The 19,377-nt window shown below is 39.3% G+C and overlaps 1 protein-coding gene across 3 annotated transcripts in view; it reads right to left on the reverse strand.

Annotated features, from left to right (window-relative positions):
* LOC117413781 (connector enhancer of kinase suppressor of ras 2-like) overlaps positions 1 to 19,070 on the reverse strand; it is a 28,828-nt gene extending 9,758 nt beyond the window's left edge. For 2 of the 3 annotated variants that reach the window (XM_059000155.1, XM_059000154.1), the window contains exons 1-10: positions 18,855 to 19,070; positions 16,957 to 17,114; positions 16,198 to 16,400; positions 14,928 to 15,012; positions 8,675 to 8,716; positions 7,994 to 8,113; positions 6,252 to 6,311; positions 5,365 to 5,433; positions 4,568 to 4,702; positions 4,214 to 4,290 (exon numbers count right to left, since the gene is read on the reverse strand). In XM_059000155.1, coding sequence (XP_058856138.1) covers positions 4,214 to 4,290; positions 4,568 to 4,702; positions 5,365 to 5,433; positions 6,252 to 6,311; positions 7,994 to 8,113; positions 8,675 to 8,716; positions 14,928 to 15,012; positions 16,198 to 16,400; positions 16,957 to 17,114; positions 18,855 to 18,906 — 1,001 coding nt within the window. In that variant the 5' untranslated portion in view covers positions 18,907 to 19,070. The remainder of the gene's footprint in view (positions 1 to 4,213; positions 4,291 to 4,567; positions 4,703 to 5,364; positions 5,434 to 6,251; positions 6,312 to 7,993; positions 8,114 to 8,674; positions 8,717 to 14,927; positions 15,013 to 16,197; positions 16,401 to 16,956; positions 17,115 to 18,854) is intronic. The other variant, XM_059000153.1, reaches the window with a different exon arrangement.
* Positions 19,071 to 19,377: the final 307 nt, after the last annotated feature.

Below are 19,377 nucleotides of genomic sequence, written 5' to 3' on the forward strand. Positions count from 1 at the left end.
AAAAAGTGTTCAGTATTTATTTTTTCCTTGAAATTAAATAACTGAAAAAAATGCAATCAAATAAAATATGGTACAAGTATTGCATGGATGAAAAGCGACCATAACCGGTCCCATGCCCCATGATATCTATACAAATAGTAACAAACAAAGTACAGAGTCAGGTGGTGTTGTATCCTTTATATGGGTGCTGAGAATAAAACTTCAAACTTTGTCAACTTGTTGCTAAAAAAATTAGTTTACCTGTCATTTTTACTATAAAATATTGGTTGGTTCCAAATGAAAAAACGCTATAACTTCAAGCAGTAGATTAGAATACATTTTCTTTTGCAAAAGTGTTTGTTAGAACAGGACATGCTGATGAAATGTTGTTTCTTTCCTGTAGGATACCAAAGACTAATCACCAATCAATAAAATATTCTTCCCTTACACCCTTCAGGAATATTGCTACATTATCAGCTCTGTAGGGCGTTCCTGTTAAATGTTAATCTCGCCCTATTCACCAAACTTTGTGTGACTTATTTAAAATTATATATATATATATATATATATATATATATATATATATATATATATATATATATATACAGACGTGCTCAAATTTGTTGGTACCCCTCCACAAAAAACGAAGAATGCACAATTTTCTCTGAAATAACTTGAAACTGACAAAAGTAATTGGCATCCACCATTGTTTATTCCATATTTAATAGAAATCAGACTTTGCTTTTGATTTTTTATTCAACATAATATTGTAAATAATAAAACAAATGAAAATGGCATGGACAAAAATGATGGGACCGCTAACCTAATATTTTGTTGCACAACCTTTAGAGGCAATCACTGCAATCAAACGTTTTCTGTAGCTCTCAATGAGACTTCTGCACCTGTTAACAGGTAGTTTGGCCCACTCTTCCTGAGCAAACTGCTCCAGCTGTCTCAGGTTTGATGGGTGCCTTCTCCAGACTGCAAGTTTCAGCTCTTTCCATAGATGTTCGATAGGATTCAGATCAGGACTCATAGAAGGCCACTTCAGAATAGTCCAATGTTTTGTTCTTATCCATTCTTGGGTGCTTTTAGCTGTGTGTTTTGGGTCATTATCCTGTTGGAGGACCCATGACCTGCGACTGAGACAGAGCTTTCTGACACTGGGCAGTACGTTTCGATCCAGAATGCCTTGATAGTCTTGAGATTTCATTGTGCCCTGCAAAGATTCAAGGCACCCTGTGCCAGGCGCAGCAAAGCAGCCCCAAAACATAACCGAGCCTCCATATTTCACTGTAGGTATGGTGTTCTTTTCTTTGAAAGCTTCATTTTTCCGTCTGTGAACATAGAGCTGATGTGACTTGCCAGAAAGCTCCAGTTTTGACTCATCTGTCCAAAGGACATTCTCCCAGAAGGATTGTGGCTTGTCAATATGCATATTAGCAAATTCAAGTCTGGCTTTTTTATGTTTTTCTTTCAAAAGTGGAGTCCTCCTGGGTCTTCTTCCATGGAGCCCACTTTCGCTCAAAAAGCGACGGATGGTGCGATCAGAAACTGACGTACCTTCACCTTGGAGTTCAGCTTGTATCTCTTTGGCAGTTATCCTTGGTTCTTTTTCTACCATTCGTACTATCCTTCTGTTCAATCTGGGGTCGATTTTCCTCTTGCGGCCGCGCCCAGGGAGGTTGGCTACAGTTTCATGGACCTTAAACTGTTGTCACAGGAACATCAAGCTGCTTGGAGATGGTCTTGTAGCCTTTACCTTTACCATGCTTGTCTATTATTTTCTTTCTGATCTCCTCAGACAACTCTCTCCTTTGCTTTCTCTGGTCCATGTTCAGTGTGGTGCACACAATGATACCAAACAGCACAGTGACTACTTTTCTCCATTTAAATAGGCTGAATGACTGATTACAAGATTGGAGACATATGTGATACTAATTAAAGAAACTAATTAGTTTGAAATATCACTATAATCCAATAATTTATTATCTTTTCTAAGGGGTACCAACAAATGTGTCCAGGCCATTTTGGAATATCTTTGTAGAATAAGCAATAATTGATCTCTTTTCACAGCTTCTTTGCTTTATTCTATGACATACCTAAGGCATGCAAGTATACATGATAAAATAGCTTTTAATGTCATCACTTTTCAGGAGGAATGAAGCATTATTTCAATGAGCTGTAAGGGTACCAACAAATTTGAGCACGTCTGTATATATATATAGTACTGTGCAAAAGTTTTAGGCAGGTGTGAAAAAATGCTGTAAAGTAAGAATGCTTTCAAAAATAGACATGTTAATAGATTATATTTATCAATTAACTAAATGCAAAGTGAGTGAACAGAAGAAAAAACTAAATCAAATCCATATTTGGTGTGACCACCCTTTGCCTTCAAAACAGCATCAATTCTTCTAGGTACATTTGCACAAAGTCAGGGATTTTGTAGGCATATAGTCATGTGTAATTATACCAAGCAGGTGCTAATGATCATCAATTCAATATGTAGGTTGAAACACAATCATTAACTGAAACAGAAACAGCTGTGTAGGAGGAATAAAACTGGGTGAGGAACAGCCAAACTCAGCTAACAAGGTGAGGTTGCTGAAGACAGTTTACTGTCAAAAGTCATACACCATGGCAAGACTGAGCACAGCAACAAGACACAAGGTAGTTATACTGCATCAGCAAGGTCTCTCCCAGGCAGAAATTTCAAGGCAGACAGGGGTTTCCAGATGTGCTGTCCAAGCTCTTTTGAAGAAGCACAAAGAAACGGGCAACATTGAGGACCGTAGACGCAGTGGTCGGCCAAGGAAACTTACTGCAGCAGATGAAAGACACATCATGCTTACTTCCCTTCGCAATCGGAAGATGTCCAGCAGTGCCATCAGCTCAGAATTGGCAGAAAACAGTGGGACCCTGGTACACCCATCTACTGTCCGGAGAAGTCTGGTCAGAAGTGGCCTTCATGGAAGACTTGCGGCCAAAAAGCCATACCTCCGACGTGGAAACAAGGCCAAGCGACTCAACTATGCACGAAAACACAGGAACTGGGTTGCAGAAAAATGGCAGCAGGTGCTCTGGACTGATGAGTCAAAATTTGAAATATTTGGCTGTAGCAGAAGGCAGTTTGTTCGCCGAAGGGCTGGAGAGCGGTACACGAATGAGTGTCTGCAGGCAACAGTGCAGCATGGTGGAGGTTCCTTGCAAGTTTGGGGCTGCATTTCTGCAAATGGAGTTGGGGATTTGGTCAGAATTAATGGTCTCCTCAATGCTGAGAAGTACAGGCAGATACTTATCCATCATGCAATACCATCAGGGAGGCATCTGATTGGCCCCAAATTTATTCTGCAGCATGACAACGACCCCCAACATACAGCGAAAGTCATTAAGAACTATCTTCAGCGTAAAGAAGAACAAGGAGTCCTGGAAGTGATGGTATGGCCCCCACAGAGCCCTGATCTCAACATCATCGAGTCTGTCTGGGATTACATGAAGAGAGAGAAGCAACTGAGGCTGCCTAAATCCACAGAAGAACTGTGGTTAGTTCTCCAAGATGTTTGGGCCAACCTACCTGCCGAGTTCCTTCAAAAACTGTGTGCAAGTGTACCTAGTAGAATTGATGCTGTTTTGAAGGCAAAGGGTGGTCACACCAAGTATTGATTTGATGTGCAGCAGTGTGGAGTAGTGGTTAGGACACTGGACTCTTGACCGGAGGGTTGTGGGTTCAATCCCCAGTGGGGGACACTGCTGTTGTACCCTTGAGCAAGGTACTTTACCTAGATTGCTCCAGTAAAAACCCAACTGTATAAATGGGCAATTGTATGTAAAAAAAAAAAAAAAAAAGTGATAACTGTATAATGTGAAATAATGTGATATCTTGTAACAATTGTAAGTCGCCCTGGATAAGGGCGTCTGCTAAGAAATTAATAATAATAATAATGATGTAGATTTTTCTTCTGTTCACTCACTTTGCATTTTGTTAATTGATAAATATAAACTATTAACATGTCTATTTTTGAAAGCATTCTTACTTTACAGCATTTTTTCACACCTGCCTAAAACTTTTGCACAGTACTGTATATATATATATATATATATATATATATATATATATATATATATATATATATATTGCTGTATTACAAAAAGTTTGATACGCATGCAACAGTTCAAGACAGAAAGCATTTATTGAAGTTTTAGTATCAAAAACTTAAGAAGTAGGATGACTTACTTGGAAAGCTGGGAAAAAGACCTTATAGAAGCAGTAACCCTGTTGAATACTGTGGGAGACTCGGGACCTCCAGGGACCTACAGAAAAACAGGATTGCTGCTGTTATCACACATATCTTTCTTTTTAAAATCAAGCCGGAGCATGCAAGAGCAGGCAAGAGCATGCAAAGACGTTCTTCCTCCAGTGCTGTACAGTATGTAGTTGAAGTGACGTACAAGCAGTGAAACACAAAAGCAGGAACTGAACTTCCTGCTAAATTGTTGTTCATTTTTAATGAACTTGGACAACACTGTTCCTAAAATGGGCTGCTTTGGCGCACTTGTCAGACGAGGTGGCTTGCCACACAGTGCCTACCTGTACTTGTGAATCTGGAGGTTTTGTGGCTTTCTCCTGCCTTACTAAGGAGATAGGCACCTTCTTTAAAACCAGAGTCACACCCTCAGGATTTTCCCGGAGTTTCTTTATCAGGTTCTGTCTGCTCCAACCCACCTTTGAATCATCACAAAAGTAGATATCAATGTTTCGATCAAGGAAAATCAAAGCAACCCCCAACTGGGGCACAGCGTAATGTAAATTCAGAATGCCGAGCCTACCTGCATGAGGAAACAAATACGGATGGCAAAATGTATTTAGTATTTTGTTTTAAAAGCCAGTATATCAAGTTGTCTGGTGTCTTATTGTCTAGAAACTAGTGCGACAACAAGGCAGCCACACCTGGTTGGATGTCACCAGGGAATGTATTTCTAGAACCAGCAAATATGAACTGTGTATCTCAAATAGTTTCTGAGATATATGGGGTTTGTCTGACAATAATTACAGACCCCAAACAGTACCCTAGACTCTGTGCCAGCTTAAAAAAAAATATATATATATATATATATATATATATATATATATATATATATATATATATATATATATATATAGGGACTTGAAAATGTTGTTACACTAACAAGAGTTTAAAATATTTTATCAGCCCTTTAAGATCTGTAGTTGTAATATGTCCTATTGTTTTGTTAGGGTAAGCTCAGTGTAAAACATGGCATGGGCCACTGCGCTATGCAATGGGAGTCTTATGTATTTCCATCCTTCCCCTGCATGCACACGGATATTTACCCTGGCAAGTGTGCATGGATGAAAGTGATACGTACCACAACCTGGTCATTGACTTGAATCACTTCGTCCCCTGGCAGGATCTGCTCACAGAATCCAGCTGGCGACTGTGGAGCACAGAAACATGAGAAACAGCATGTACAGCACTGAGCCCTATCGACGCTAATCAAGCTCAGCTCACTGTGAGAAACAGCATGTACAGCACTGAGCCCTATCGACGCTAATCAAGCTCAGCTCACTGTGAACTGGGGAAACACAAGTGGGATTCCCAGCGTGCCACCACGGGGAACCGCTCTCATTTGGGTTAATCATTTCATTGTGAAAGATGTTCCCCCTGATCGTTTGTGCAAAAACTCACTTGTATATTTGACGTTAACTATACAGTATTTGTAACAGTGGTTTACAATGCATCAACAATGATTTCAACTTTTTGAAAAAAAAATGTAAAATGAACACAAGATCCTTGCAAAACAAGGCATTTTCAGTTAAATAGTTTTTGTTTTAATGCTTAAACTTTTAAAAAGTATTTTGGGTTTTTTTTTGCTGAGAAATTCTAATGGAGCATATCCTTAAACTCCGTCTCCACAAATATCTTAACCTCCACAGTAGGGAATGTGCCTTCAGGCTTGCAATCATTTACACATGTAAAGAGAAAAATCCACAGAGCTGTTTCACTCCAAAGAGACCTGGGGTAATCCTCACACATTCCTAATACTTGTGCCAAGCAGTCCCCTGCATTTTTTTTTCAATACAATAAAATGACACAGACACCCTGAATAAGCAGCCATGGATATTTAGCCTCTCTGGTGAATGGTTAATTTACTGGATTATAAATTAGAAAATGGCAAGCTTCATATGAATTCAATTATTTGATTAAAGTATATTAGTCCACTGACTGGCTGGAGTGGAAAATGGAGACTCTCACCTGAGCAGCCGTTCCTGTCACAAAATGAAGGCTTGAGCCAGTTGATGTGATCTCAATTCCCTGAAAAAAAAAAGTATGCGTTGTTAAGGGCGTCTCTTGTTGTTGATGTCACTTTGTGTAGTTTGGGCGAGAGATTCTGGCTGTTTAAACTATGAGAGAGACCCTCGACACAACCTATTAATCACAATACAACTACAATTACACACAAAATTGTTCTTTTTTGTATGTTCTATGTACAGGATGACATTTGTACACAGGAGAAGATAAGACTTGAATTCTGACAAACCCTTGCGGTGTTCATGCAGTTTCTCATAAGCAATTTATAATTGGTTATAAAGTCATAAACTCTCCCACGCCTATTGCATTGAAACCTGCTTGCCACTACAGTAAAAAAAAAAAAAAAACACAACTCCTACCTCTCAAATAAATTCCAACCCACACTAGGAAGCAATCCATACAAGGTTAAACAAATAGCAAACTTAATGAAATAAAAACTGGCTTTTGTTTCTTTATACAAAGCTAAGGGCCCCAAGGTATGGAAATCAGCTAAGTTGAAGAATCTTTGTTTTTTTTCTTGTGGTAGATTTTAGTGTCACTATGGGTTACAAAATGGTGTCTCGCTCTAATGTTCTAAATTCTGGGTGTGCAATGGCTCAACACTGTGCAAGGCTTCCTGTAACACTGTCCAAAGGTTAAAGAAACACATGCAGATGCTGGTTAGCACTCCAAAAGCTTCAAACCATAGGATTAAAGCCTGTAATTAGAAGGTTCTCAGCAGGGCATGATGCCTCCTGGCTATTGCTGTTTTAATTGGTTCTACAGTTGGGTGACATTGGTCCTGTGATGAGAGAGGGTATTGCATTGGTTCCTATGGGCTGTCATTGGTTTTCTGACAGGAATAATGGAACAGGATCTCAGCCTGGCTCTGCAACATCACCATATGAAAGACTGAACTCTACTCCGATTGTTTCTGTCGCTCTGCGAGCTTTGTGTGTTACACTAGGGCCAGAATAAATCTCAAAGCTATTACTGCGCATTTACACTCACTGTCAAGGAGTACATTTCATTTTAATCTGGTTCCTCAAGACTGCTCACATTTAAAAAAAATATCCAATATCAGCTCCCACAACGTGATAGAGCTAAAATCTTCCCACAAAAAAACACGAGAATTGTATGGAATTCTGTTTGAAAAATAATGTTTGAACCATTCCATTATACAGAATATATATTTTTAATACGTATATGTGGTGTTCAGGCCACGTACTGGAAACAAAAAAAAAATTCTGAAACACCTACAATATGTAGCACACACTTTAGTGTCAGTGGTTTTTTTGGGGTTTTGTTTTTTGGGTTTTCTACAGTTGGGCGTCTCCATGGAATAGTCAAATTAGACTGAAACGCCATCCCTGACAAACATTATGAAATTGAAACTCAAGTTAGTTTGAGCTAACAGACAGCCACTCCAAGTGTTTTTCAGGTCCACTTAGAAATCTGCGGTTTCTTTGTCTTGGTTCTATGTCATTGGCAGACTCTTCATCCCTTGTTGTGTAGCTGTTTAATCTCAAGGATATTTTCTGAAGCACTGGTAAGCATCCTTTTCAGGAATAACAATTAATACATGAAAGTATTTCCTATTTCTAAGATTTGCTATACCAATAAAACTAGATCTCTGATTCAAATGAGGTTTTTAAGGTGTTTTCTGTATACTTGCATACGCATGCATTATTAAGAGGAGTGCCTACCAGATTCTCTCCTGGGGCAACAGGGATCAGCCCCACACTCTCCAGGTTCGCAGTGTGGTTTAGGAGGCTTTCTGAGCTGTTCTTCAGGATGCTGTCACAGATGTCAACCAGCTGTTTACACTGGGCATAGGAGACAAGAACAGTATTATTATAAAACAGCACCCAAAGCAAATGCTATCAAAGTTTTACTAGGAGGCAGCGTAGGGTGTGATGTTTCAAGAAACCGACTGATCCTCCAAAAGGGATTAAATAAATACTGGTCAGCATAATTTTACATATTACTAAAGCACTCCTGCACTGATCTATTGAATGTTGAAGGCTGGATGTGGCAGCTAGACCTGTCTGGTCATCATTGTTAATGTTTCATGAGGGTCATCAGTGGGTCATTCAGTAAAGGCAATAGCACGCTGCCTGGAGTGCAGGGTAAGTTATATAATCTGGAGCTTGCTGGCAGGCAGGGGGTGTTCAGGGCAGGGCTACTGTCCCTCAGCTTTAGTGAGCCTGACACTCACTGTTGCAAGCAGTTTGTTCTAGTCTCACCACAGTAAACTTTCAGCTGAGCGCTGGATTTAAATTCTGTGGATTTCGGTCATTAAACAGCTTCCATTACACAGAAGAATGAGACACAAATTGAAATAATGACAGATGCAGCGAGACCAGGAAGAAACAAAGGATACTCACAATGGACACGACTTCTTTTTCTTTTTCATAAGCTGTGCTGTCCTGGAAAAAAAAACAAAACAAAAAAAAACACATTTTTATTACAGCTGTAAATGAAAAATGGCAGTTATCGGTAACTTGAAAATAGTGTCAATGTAAAGTGACTTTCTCTATCTCTATGAAAAGGTGGACAGCAATCTGATGCCTTTTCTTACTAGGTTTAATAAAATGTTAAAAAATGGTTATGCAACAGTTAAGGCACCAGCATTCATGATCAACGAGGACCTGCTGATAGGGTTACAGATTAACTTCAGTCACTCAGCCCTTCACTTGCATGTTGCTGTGACTGATTGATCTGGTCCTGCATGACTCAAAGCAAGTTTGAAGTACTTTAGCAAATTAGCTTTCATTATGAACTCCTGCATGCAGTACTGAAAGAAAACTACATTTTTTCCAATTATATGGAAGCGTCCTAATTAACACATCTGTACCATGCTCGGTTTTATGGTTTTGCTAGATTTTCAGACACCAGTAAAGAGGAAATCAAATCTAAAACAAGCAAATTAGTTTGGTCTACAGAAAAAAAAGGTTTTGAAATAAGATCTCATTACTTATTTTGTTGAATATTTTGCATTGACTAATGTGGTGTGCAACGTGTGTATAATCAACGTGCAACGAGGACTGAGCATAAAGGCTGACGATAAGCAGAGTTGACTTTAGTAGGAGTTCACTAATAACCTGGCATAACACAGTGTTGACACAACAAATACTTCTGCGTAACTCCAGCATAGTACGAGGCATTGCATTGCTTACTGTCTATCAACATTTCTATTCATTTTACAGTCTATCACACAGCAGATTATCTGTATACTACATATGCTACCATGCTTCATATTTGGACCATTTCAATACTGTAATGTGCTTACATGCAAACCTTGTGATATTGTGATATATAAAGTGGAAATCAATTGCACGTTCAATGTGAGAGCTAATAAGTGATGTCATCTGGAGCCCGTCCCCATTGATCCCCTTGATATTCTGTCTGGGAGATTTTAATGTTGTGTTAACAAGCAGACATTAACAGGAGTGACATCAAGCAGGTGTTACTGTTCTATACAGCATGGCTAAAATAATGAAGGGATAATGCCTAAGCTCCTTAAACGTCCATTTCTGAGCTACAGTGTATTAGTTGAAAGATGAGTCACAGACAAATTGCTTTCTTACTGCAGCCTGAACCTCTATCTCAGGCACCAATTCTGCCACTTAAGAGTGTGATGCATCTCACTGCACACTGGTTCCTAATAGACTTGATGTATTGCACAGTGATGTGCATTTCCAGTGATGTGACCCACAGAAGCGGAGTTCTGTGGAGGTGCTGGATGATCGTGTAATAAAAAAAGGCTGATTTAAAAGCATGGGAAGAAAGAGAAAATGACAAAGCATGGGAAAGTATGGGAAACGCATAGCAAGCTCCAGAAAAGAAAGCACAACAACAGTACTGTGCAGACTTGTATACGAGGTACACTTTACACATGGAAGATAAATGGCATTTTCTGGAAACCAAGAAAAAGTGTTTGAAGTTTCTCAATTGCTAGTATTGTGTAGGTTCTTGCTTTGAGGGACTTTCTCTTAAGCTGTAATCGCATTTTAAATGTTTAAATGTGAATGCAATAGACTGACACTGCCAGAATCCTAGGATAAAACAATATCAGATATTACATATCATTAGTTCTGAGCTAAATTACAGCCTGTAAATTCACTTGCAATAATAACATCACTCAGGCACAGAAGGCGCACACACCTGCAATACTGTACATGATATTACACAGCCTTAGAAGAAAAGCGAGAGCAGCGCATTTCAAAAGACCAGGACTCACCTTTATTTGCCATTAAAATGACCCTTTAGAGGAGTCAGAAAAAAACAGGAAAAAACGCCAAAGAACTCAAAAAGAACCAAGAGGCACACACATCAATGAGGCTGCTTGTTGAAAAGGTCACAACTAAAGAAGTACACTAGGCCTTTTTTTTTTCTTCCCCTTTTCTGTGTCACATCCTCTTCCACTTCAATAAAAAATAACTGAAATCATAAAAGGGTTTTCACCATTGAAGCCTCCACTGAAGTCTTAGGTGATTAAATATTAAACCAAAACCAGCAGAAACATATATTAGAAACAAAACCACTTCAGCAGCTACTGGCGAGACCCAGACAGCATCCGACATTCACTTCAAAGTGTCCAGAACGCTTGCAATCCTTTAAACATCTGTTTTCCCCTTTTTTTGTTAAACTTCTAAGAAAATAAAATCGAACCATGCAGAAATGCTGTGTTTAGCAGTGTAGCTTTTAAGGTCTTCCCCTGCACTCTGGCAATCCTCACCATGCTGCTGAAGTTTTCTCTCTGGAAAAACAAGCTGAACAGCCTGTACCCAAATTAGCGTCCTGTAACGAGACCTGCTCTGACCGGCTTTGACTCAATCAAGTATAAATAAAGCTTGACTGTTACTGCCGCTCGGGGCAGTAATAAATCTGTGATGAGAGATGGGGCTGGTATTTAAAAACTGAATAACTGCCTCATTTTTGTTGAATTGACAGGTGACCTAAAAATTAAAAACACACGCTTTCGGCCATTTGTTCTGCAAACGTCACCCCTTTGAAAACACTGAGCTAGACGTTTGTCTTTTTTTAGTAGTCGCATTATATAAAAGAGATGAATATCCCTGATGCAAGCCAGTTTTACTGGGAAACACATTTACTGTAGTCAAGTTTGGTTGCTAAGTGCTTCCATATTCAAAGCTGTACCAATTACATTTCATAAGGAACCGTTTACCAAACCTAAACCTTTCTTAATCACCCAACCCCTCCCCTGCCTTAACTTTGTGAAACCAGAAAAAATGTGTACTCACATTCCAGCACATAAATATCCATGAAATTAACCCACACCAGGGGTTCAGCAAAGCCTTGGAACAAAGACAGCACCGGTCTGAATTTAAAGACTAATGAAGAAGATTGGTCAAGAGGTATGATAATCAAAACAATAAAAAAAAACAAATGTACTTTTTAAATATGTAATACAGTACAGTTAAACCATGCATAATCAAAATACCAGGGAACGTTAATAAAAGTCTATTTGTTCCTCTTTTGAAGATATTCCTGTAACACTGTTAACATGGCATTCATGAAGAGTTGCAACACAACCCATGTATGTTGACATAAGTAATGCAATGTAGATTAGTGTACTGTAAATACCAGAGATGTGACGTTTAGTGAAGTCTTGCTACTAAGGCTAGTCAAAGGACCAGGGGGCCGTATGACTCTTGTTTCCCTTATGAAAGTGTCCCATAGTAAAAGCAAAGTAAAGTTTGTTAAAGCACAGTGAATGCATGGTAAAACACAGGTAAGCATATAATTGTAATACATATTTGAAAAACATGGCAGACCACGGCAAACTATGGCAAATGCATAGTATAACCATGGCAAAAGTGCAAATAGAGTGGCAACCGTTTATAAGGATTTATTAAAGTGGAACTCCAGAAGGGCAATCAATCATACAAATAATACCTGACGTATGAAAAATAAATCAGTTATGGATTAATCCAAATTCCAATACATCTTATCTCGTGTACAGATATTCTCACACTACAAACAAAAAAACATTGAGTCACTGTAGATTATTATTTGCCATACTAAAAACCAATCCAGCAAATTATTGTTTAAAAAAAACATGCAAGTGTGTCTCAGTTCCTCGCCATCAGTCTGTTCAGAAGACCTTTTTGTTGGAATAGTTAGTAAACAAGGCAACTTACATAGAGGACTATACAGAACACACAGTTGGACATTAAAACGGGTAAGAAAATAAATATTAGTTTTGTAAGTCGTTTTACGGTTTCCTTATTGAATGGATTTCAAATAGTTTAGTTTGGGCAGTCTGAATTGCCAAACACTGCACAAGATGACATCGCTTATACAGTTAGTTCCCAAACCGGGGCCCAGGGACCCTTGGAGGGCCACAACAGGGTTTCAGGGGAGCTGCAACACATAAAGAAATGTTCTCTCCAAAATGACAGTGACAAAGCAAGGTTCCCCGTTCTTAGGAATCAATTCATTCACAGTAATGCTTAGTACCTTAACCTACATCAGCTCCTTGTGCATTCACAATATGTATTTCCAATGCCAGCACTGACACAATGTAACGAAAAGGGTTAATGGCCAACTGAGCTTACAAAAACATATCAGGCTGTTCTTAACCTATCAATGGTGACTAACTGCATTATGAATCATATGCCACTACACACAGTGCCGGGATTCATTCTCAAACACGCAGCCACACACATAACAAACTGAACTATAATACCGTGCTGAGAGATTTGACAGGGTCTTGGTCACACACTGTCTAGCACCTGTTTGATTTAGTTCCAGACTGTTAATCACTGTGGTCTGAGAAGAGGGCCATCAACAAAATCAACTCATCCAAACGCTTTCCATCCGACACAACTGGATGAACTCGACGTCCAGGCTATAGAGCGCATCCTGCACTCTAGCGAGTGCTTTTACTGGATGAGCAACTCGGGAGCCCCTTTTTAGAACCTAAAATTTGACATTGTATTATGAGTTTATTTAGTGCTGCTCGACTTGGAGTTCATAAAAGGTGTGGATACCTTTCACTAGCTGCAGGATGGCCCTTCACAGCACTGCATGCATCTCAATCCTGACCTGAACACCTCTTGCCTGCCATTCAGTCCTGGGCCTCTCTCTAACAGAAACGGACTGAATAATACTGTGTGCACTGAAAAAAACAAAATCCTTTCACCAGGGAATGTATCTGTATTTGAACACAGGCCAGTTTAAAGGGGCAAAGGACAACTAGTCCCATCTATAGACAGTGCGCATTTGTATTATCATGATTCTTCTTCTTCTTATAATTATTATTGTAATCAGGAATCCCTTATGAATGTTTAGCACAGTATTTTTACACAGTATTTTTTTGCAGTTTTCCCATGCTTTTCCCATGGTTATACTATGCATTTACCATAGTTTATCCAGGTTTGCCATGTTTATTAATATACCTCATTATTCATTACAATGCTGACCTAGGCTTTACCAAGCTTTCACTGTGCTTTATTAACCTTTGCTATGGGAATCACTTATAAGGCATTAAATAGCTGCCTATTTTCATATTTCTGGACTGTTCCCTTTTGATTGATTACCTCCCATATTCCGAATGTGCTGAATGTATTGATCTTATCTGTTATTTGTTAAATGCTTGCCATGAAGAAGGTATTGTTCAATATGAAGAAACACCTCGTATTATTTCGTTTTCTTTGCAGTATGATAAATAACTGATGCAAACTAACACAGATAAAATTACAGTAGACAATACACATTTAATATTCATTTGCAACTGTACACAGGGCCAGGTACTGAAACAAGACAGGTCTATACATCACACAGAATGTGCTGTTTGACAGGTTTGTCCCTAAAGACTTCACACATACAGCTCATTGTGTCTTCTAATTATACTACTCAAAATGAGCTAGGGAGCCCACACCTCAAATCACCCACTTAACGATGAGATGCACCAGCCTGTAGCATTCCCATACCAGGGGATTGCAGCCCTCTGGGTTTAAATCCTGTCTCGTGTCCAAACAAAGCTTTTATCTAAATGCATGGTTGTCAAATGAACAATTAACTGTGGATCACCCACACCCAATCTCTGCATGATTTGAGAATGATCACCACATTTCTTGTTTGATTAGTTTAAGTAAAAAAAAAAAAAAACAGAAGTGACCAAAACATGTAATTCATTAAACTATATACCATCAAAAAAAGGCTGCCCAGTGTACAGTTGCTTTAACTGTGACCAGTGTACATTTGAGAAGGAAATTCAGTAGCCTATACTGAAACGTGAATGGGAATGCCACCTCCCACTCCCAAGCACATCAGTAATGTTCATGGAATTGATGCTAAACAGTAGTGTTTGCACACCTGCAGAGAAGGCGCAGTGCATTAGTCATTGCATCAAACAGCAACTTCCATGAAGAACAATGGCATTTATACAAAAGAAAGAACAAAACAGGAAATGTTTCAGTAGTTGACACCACACACTAAAAATACATGTCGTTTTTTGGAAACGCTCTCTCTCTGCCCTCCCTCCAGGGCCCCTTCTCAATACATCCCAATCCTACTAAACTGCTGCTTCAGTCCTCCTGAACAACCTGCTGCTCATTCAACTGCAGTGCACTGGGATCTCATTTTGAACGATCATTGGTCGCGGATTACCTTTTTAACAGTGTTGCCTAGCTGGGTACAGAGTGTGACGATGTCTTTAGTGGCTGAATAATCATTCAGATGTGAGAAGAGGTACCTGCCATTGAGAAAGAGAGAGAGAGAGAGAGAGAGAGAGAGAGAGAGAGAGAGAGAGAGAGAGAGAGAGAAAGAGAGGGAGGGAGAGAGAGAGAGAGAGAGAGAGAGAAAGAGAGGGAGGGAGAGAGAGAGAGAGAGAGAGGATGTTAATGCTTCTTGTAGTAATGTTCTTCTAGCATTCCAATAACATAGTAATATAAAACCCGCATTTAACAATTTGATGATTAAAACAAGAGTGATGATGGGGAAAGATCCTCTTAATGTCATTTAAAACACTTTAGTTTATTTACTAAATCACATAATAATTCTACAGCCCTGGTCTGGACCTCAGTCAATTTTTGAATCCCAAAATCCCAGGATAAACTGCACAGGAATCCCTAGGCTTACAAGATTAACACATTTATGTTAGATTACTAATTTCCCAGCCAATCTACTTGCTGTCACAGAGAGTTTCAGTGTTAATATGCATCTACTTCAGAAACACACTGTGTCTTCTGTTTGTCCTCTACATTTTACAATAACACACTGGGTTGATTATTAAAATCATTGATACAATCTCAACCGATTGTGTCATTGTGAGCTGATTTACCCAGACACATGACAAAGTTATGATCGCTGTACAAAGCCCAAGCAATCTTGCTGATCTCAAACTGCATCCTGTGGTTTTTCATTATTAAATCCTGCAGCCACAACTGGCTTCCAGGATTGCTAACCCTACCCGTGAATATTCTCAATGAAACCATCAAAGCACTCAAAAATACTTAAAGCTTGATAGAGGTATGTCGAAACAGAACAATTTGCTAAATGGATAAACTTGTATACAGTAAACAGTCATTTTAAATAAGGAAGTAATCAAATCACTTTGTTTTAGTAATGTAGGTGATTGTAACCACATGCTGTCATTATAATGACATTTTACACAACAGAAAATGTAAAATGTATTTCTTAATATCTGATGTATACTGGTATAGTTCAGAGTAAAAAAACCTCATGCAGCCTTCAAGCGCCCAACAGCGGCTCTATACCCTAATGACAGTATGATGGCCAGGGTTTCCAATATAGTGTCCAATCACTTTACACATACAAACAATCCTATTATTTGTATGTGGACCACAGCGGACCTACGTGACTGCATGATGAAATCCATATCCTTTTCCCCAGCAGCGGGACTGTGTGTTGTACCCACCTGTTAAGCCAGGAGAAGAGTGCTTTGGCCGCAGTGACCAGGTCAATGATGGACAGCAGGATGTCCGGGGCCAGCTTGCTCACGCTCGTGCCTTTGTAAGTGTTCACCTTCCAGCGGCTCTGGATCACCCCCTGCAGGGTGTGCGAGACGCCCCTCAGCTTCTCCGTCACGGAGCGCATGTTCTCTCGGCGCACGTCGTAATTCTGTCAACAAAACACATGCAGATAAGATGTCTACAGATCATAAAGTAAACGCTACGCAAAGATCTACTGCACACAGTACATTCCCCCACTAACCCTCTGGGCATCTGCAAATCTTGCCAACATGTTGGCAAAGCAGCCGAACAGGAGGAACACTGACCCTGCAAGCAGCTAGACCTCGTACAGTATATGCAGTGCGGCTGTGGGAGGAGTTTGGGACCTTGACCCTTGTGCAGTATGTTGCCCTGGTAGTACATGGAAACAGAAGGAATACCCCAGCATACTGTATGACTGGTGGCGCCCCCTATGACCACACCTGTGGTATTTCACTTTGCACGTTTCATCAAAATTGACAAAGCATACCCGTATCTCGAGATTTATATATTCACAGATTGCAAAAATGTATGTGTGACATACATCATACCTATCCTAAAAGATTTCCTTAGCAAGTTTTATCGTAATATATGAATATCCGTGTCATGGAAAAAGAAAATACAGGAGAAACGTCCATACCAGGGAACAGAGGAGCTCAACAGAAAGACAGGAGAAACATCCATACCAGGGAACAGAGGAGCTCGACGGCCTCTAGAATCAGCTCCTGGTGGCCAATCTTCCTTATCCCAAGCCTCTCCAGGTCCTGGTAAGATAGCCGCAGTAAATATTCCCCCGTCAGCTGCCACTCTTCGAAGTGATACTGCTGTAGGGCTGGCTCCAGACCTGAGAGGAGGGAAAGAAACAGTCATTGGTTGCCATGAATACCATTGATTTCCCAGACATTCTTCTGCTTCGGCAAAACATTCCCATGTTGAAACATGTTAAGAGAGAGCTGTGTGCAACTATGCAATGACTGAGCCTATCACAATGGACAGTGAATCTCTTTGGAAAGGGCTTGTTTACACTGGGCTACACCATGCTGAGGGGGTGTCATACACATAACAACAGAGAGATGGTTCAGTATTGAATCCAAGGGATCCTGTGGCACTAATGCTCCACAGCAGGCAGGTGCGGCTCCCTTGTTTTGTCAACAGGGATAAGACTATTACATATGAGGTTATTGTAAAAATTATATTTGTATAATAACATTAAAAAAAATGTAAAATTAAAAAAATATGTAACTTTTTTTGTTTTGCCTCCCTGCCTAAACCAAAGCATACATACCCACTTAGGGTAATGTAAACAAACTAGTAAGCCAACAAAGTAAACATAAGGCTATGGAACAAAACTGTAAGCATTACCCCAGGAATCATAGTGTAACATCATACAGGACTGTAGGATACTGCAGCTTTAAGAGAGAGAATATTACTTTACTATACAGTCCCTTATAAAAGTTTACCATAGTATTTTTGCAGTTTTTCCATGCTTTTCCCAAGGCTATACTTTGTATTTACCATAGCATACCCTGGTTTGTCATCTTTATTAATATGCTTCACCATACCTTTCTATTATTTACTATGCTTAGCAATGCTTTCACTATACACTTTACTATGCTTTAACTGTGGTAAACTTTTCCACGGGTTATGCCACATAAGATTTCATAAGATTTCAAGAGATTTCTTTTCCATACGATTTCAAGCAGAAGTCTTTTTTAACTGAACCGACTGTCCCTGTGTGTACTTCATATTGAATTCACACCGCTTTGTAGTTTTCCATATGCTTAACGAAAAACTGACAAAAAATGGAAACCTGTGACGTTTCAAAACTGTACATGAAACACTGTACTACTATTATGGCTTCCGGTAGATTTTTGCGATATAATTGTGTAGTCTATTTGATTACATGCTGTTTAATAAAATATCTAAATTCTGTTCATATAGTTTAAAATAAGAAGAAGCAGAAGAAGAAGCATGATGCAAAACGTTTGGCCATAGCTGTAGGCTGTTGAAAAAACTGTTCTCTTTGAGATTAAAACCTGCTTTGCTTTCTCATGACATCCCTGTAATGTTACATTTAACGCAAATCCAAAAATGACACGAATCCAACAGCAAACTCTCACATGTTGCACTTTTTTTTCGCTGCAATTTATTTTTACGCAAATATTCACTACCTGACTACTCTCAGTATGTTATTAGAATTATCCTCGAATCTGTAAATGAAAATAACAGCGCATCACAAATACAAAATAGTTTATTTATTAATATTTTTGCCACCGTGTTTTAACAAACAGCCATTAATCAACATGCAACAAAACCATACGCAGCGCTTACATTTTGCGCAGGACCGGGTATTCAAAACGCTATTTAGCAAGATTACAAATGTTGTTATGAACTACTTCTGATAGGAAGCAATGTCCACCTGCATGTACTTATCCAGCGGTAATGACATCAAGTTGCATTAGTTGTGCAGTTGACCGCATTACTTCCTCATTCCAATCCCGGACTCAGGACTGCACTTGATCTGTGTTTCTTTCTCTTTAGTTAAAACATAAATACATGCAGTTTTTATTTTTAATTATCTTACCTCTTAACCAACGTATGACGCTCTCGTGACTCCAAGTTGCAATCGGCTCCATTTCAGGAGTTGGAGGGGTCAATTTATTTGGTTTTGATTCCGATCTGTATTCTGGGCGAGGTTAGATTGTCTCGAAACTCGCATATGAAAAAAAACGTTCTACAGAAAGGAGACACGCCCACTTACAGGTACAGTATTCGATTCCTTATCGTCTCACCCAAGACAGGCTTGCCAAGGTGCAGAATCACGTGACGTTGATTCGGGCGGTCAAAACTTCTGTCAGAGGTTGATCGCATAGCCGATTTCCGCTCTGTCTCGCCTCGGAAAGTTACCTTACCACTATTCCAGACTTTTGGAAACTGTCTGGCGTTTTAAGTTTTGCAAAGGTAGACTTGTTGTATTATTATTCACCTTGTCAGACATTTTGCAAAAGACGTAAGTAGTGCATAGTACAAGAGAAAAAGCACAGAAAGGATATATCAATCAATCATCAGTCAATCAATATTTATTTTATATAGCGCCTTTCATAGTG

The sequence above is a fragment of the Acipenser ruthenus genome, chromosome 25 (assembly GCF_902713425.1).
Source record: "Acipenser ruthenus chromosome 25, fAciRut3.2 maternal haplotype, whole genome shotgun sequence".
NCBI classification, from domain to species: Eukaryota; Metazoa; Chordata; class Actinopteri; order Acipenseriformes; family Acipenseridae; genus Acipenser; species Acipenser ruthenus.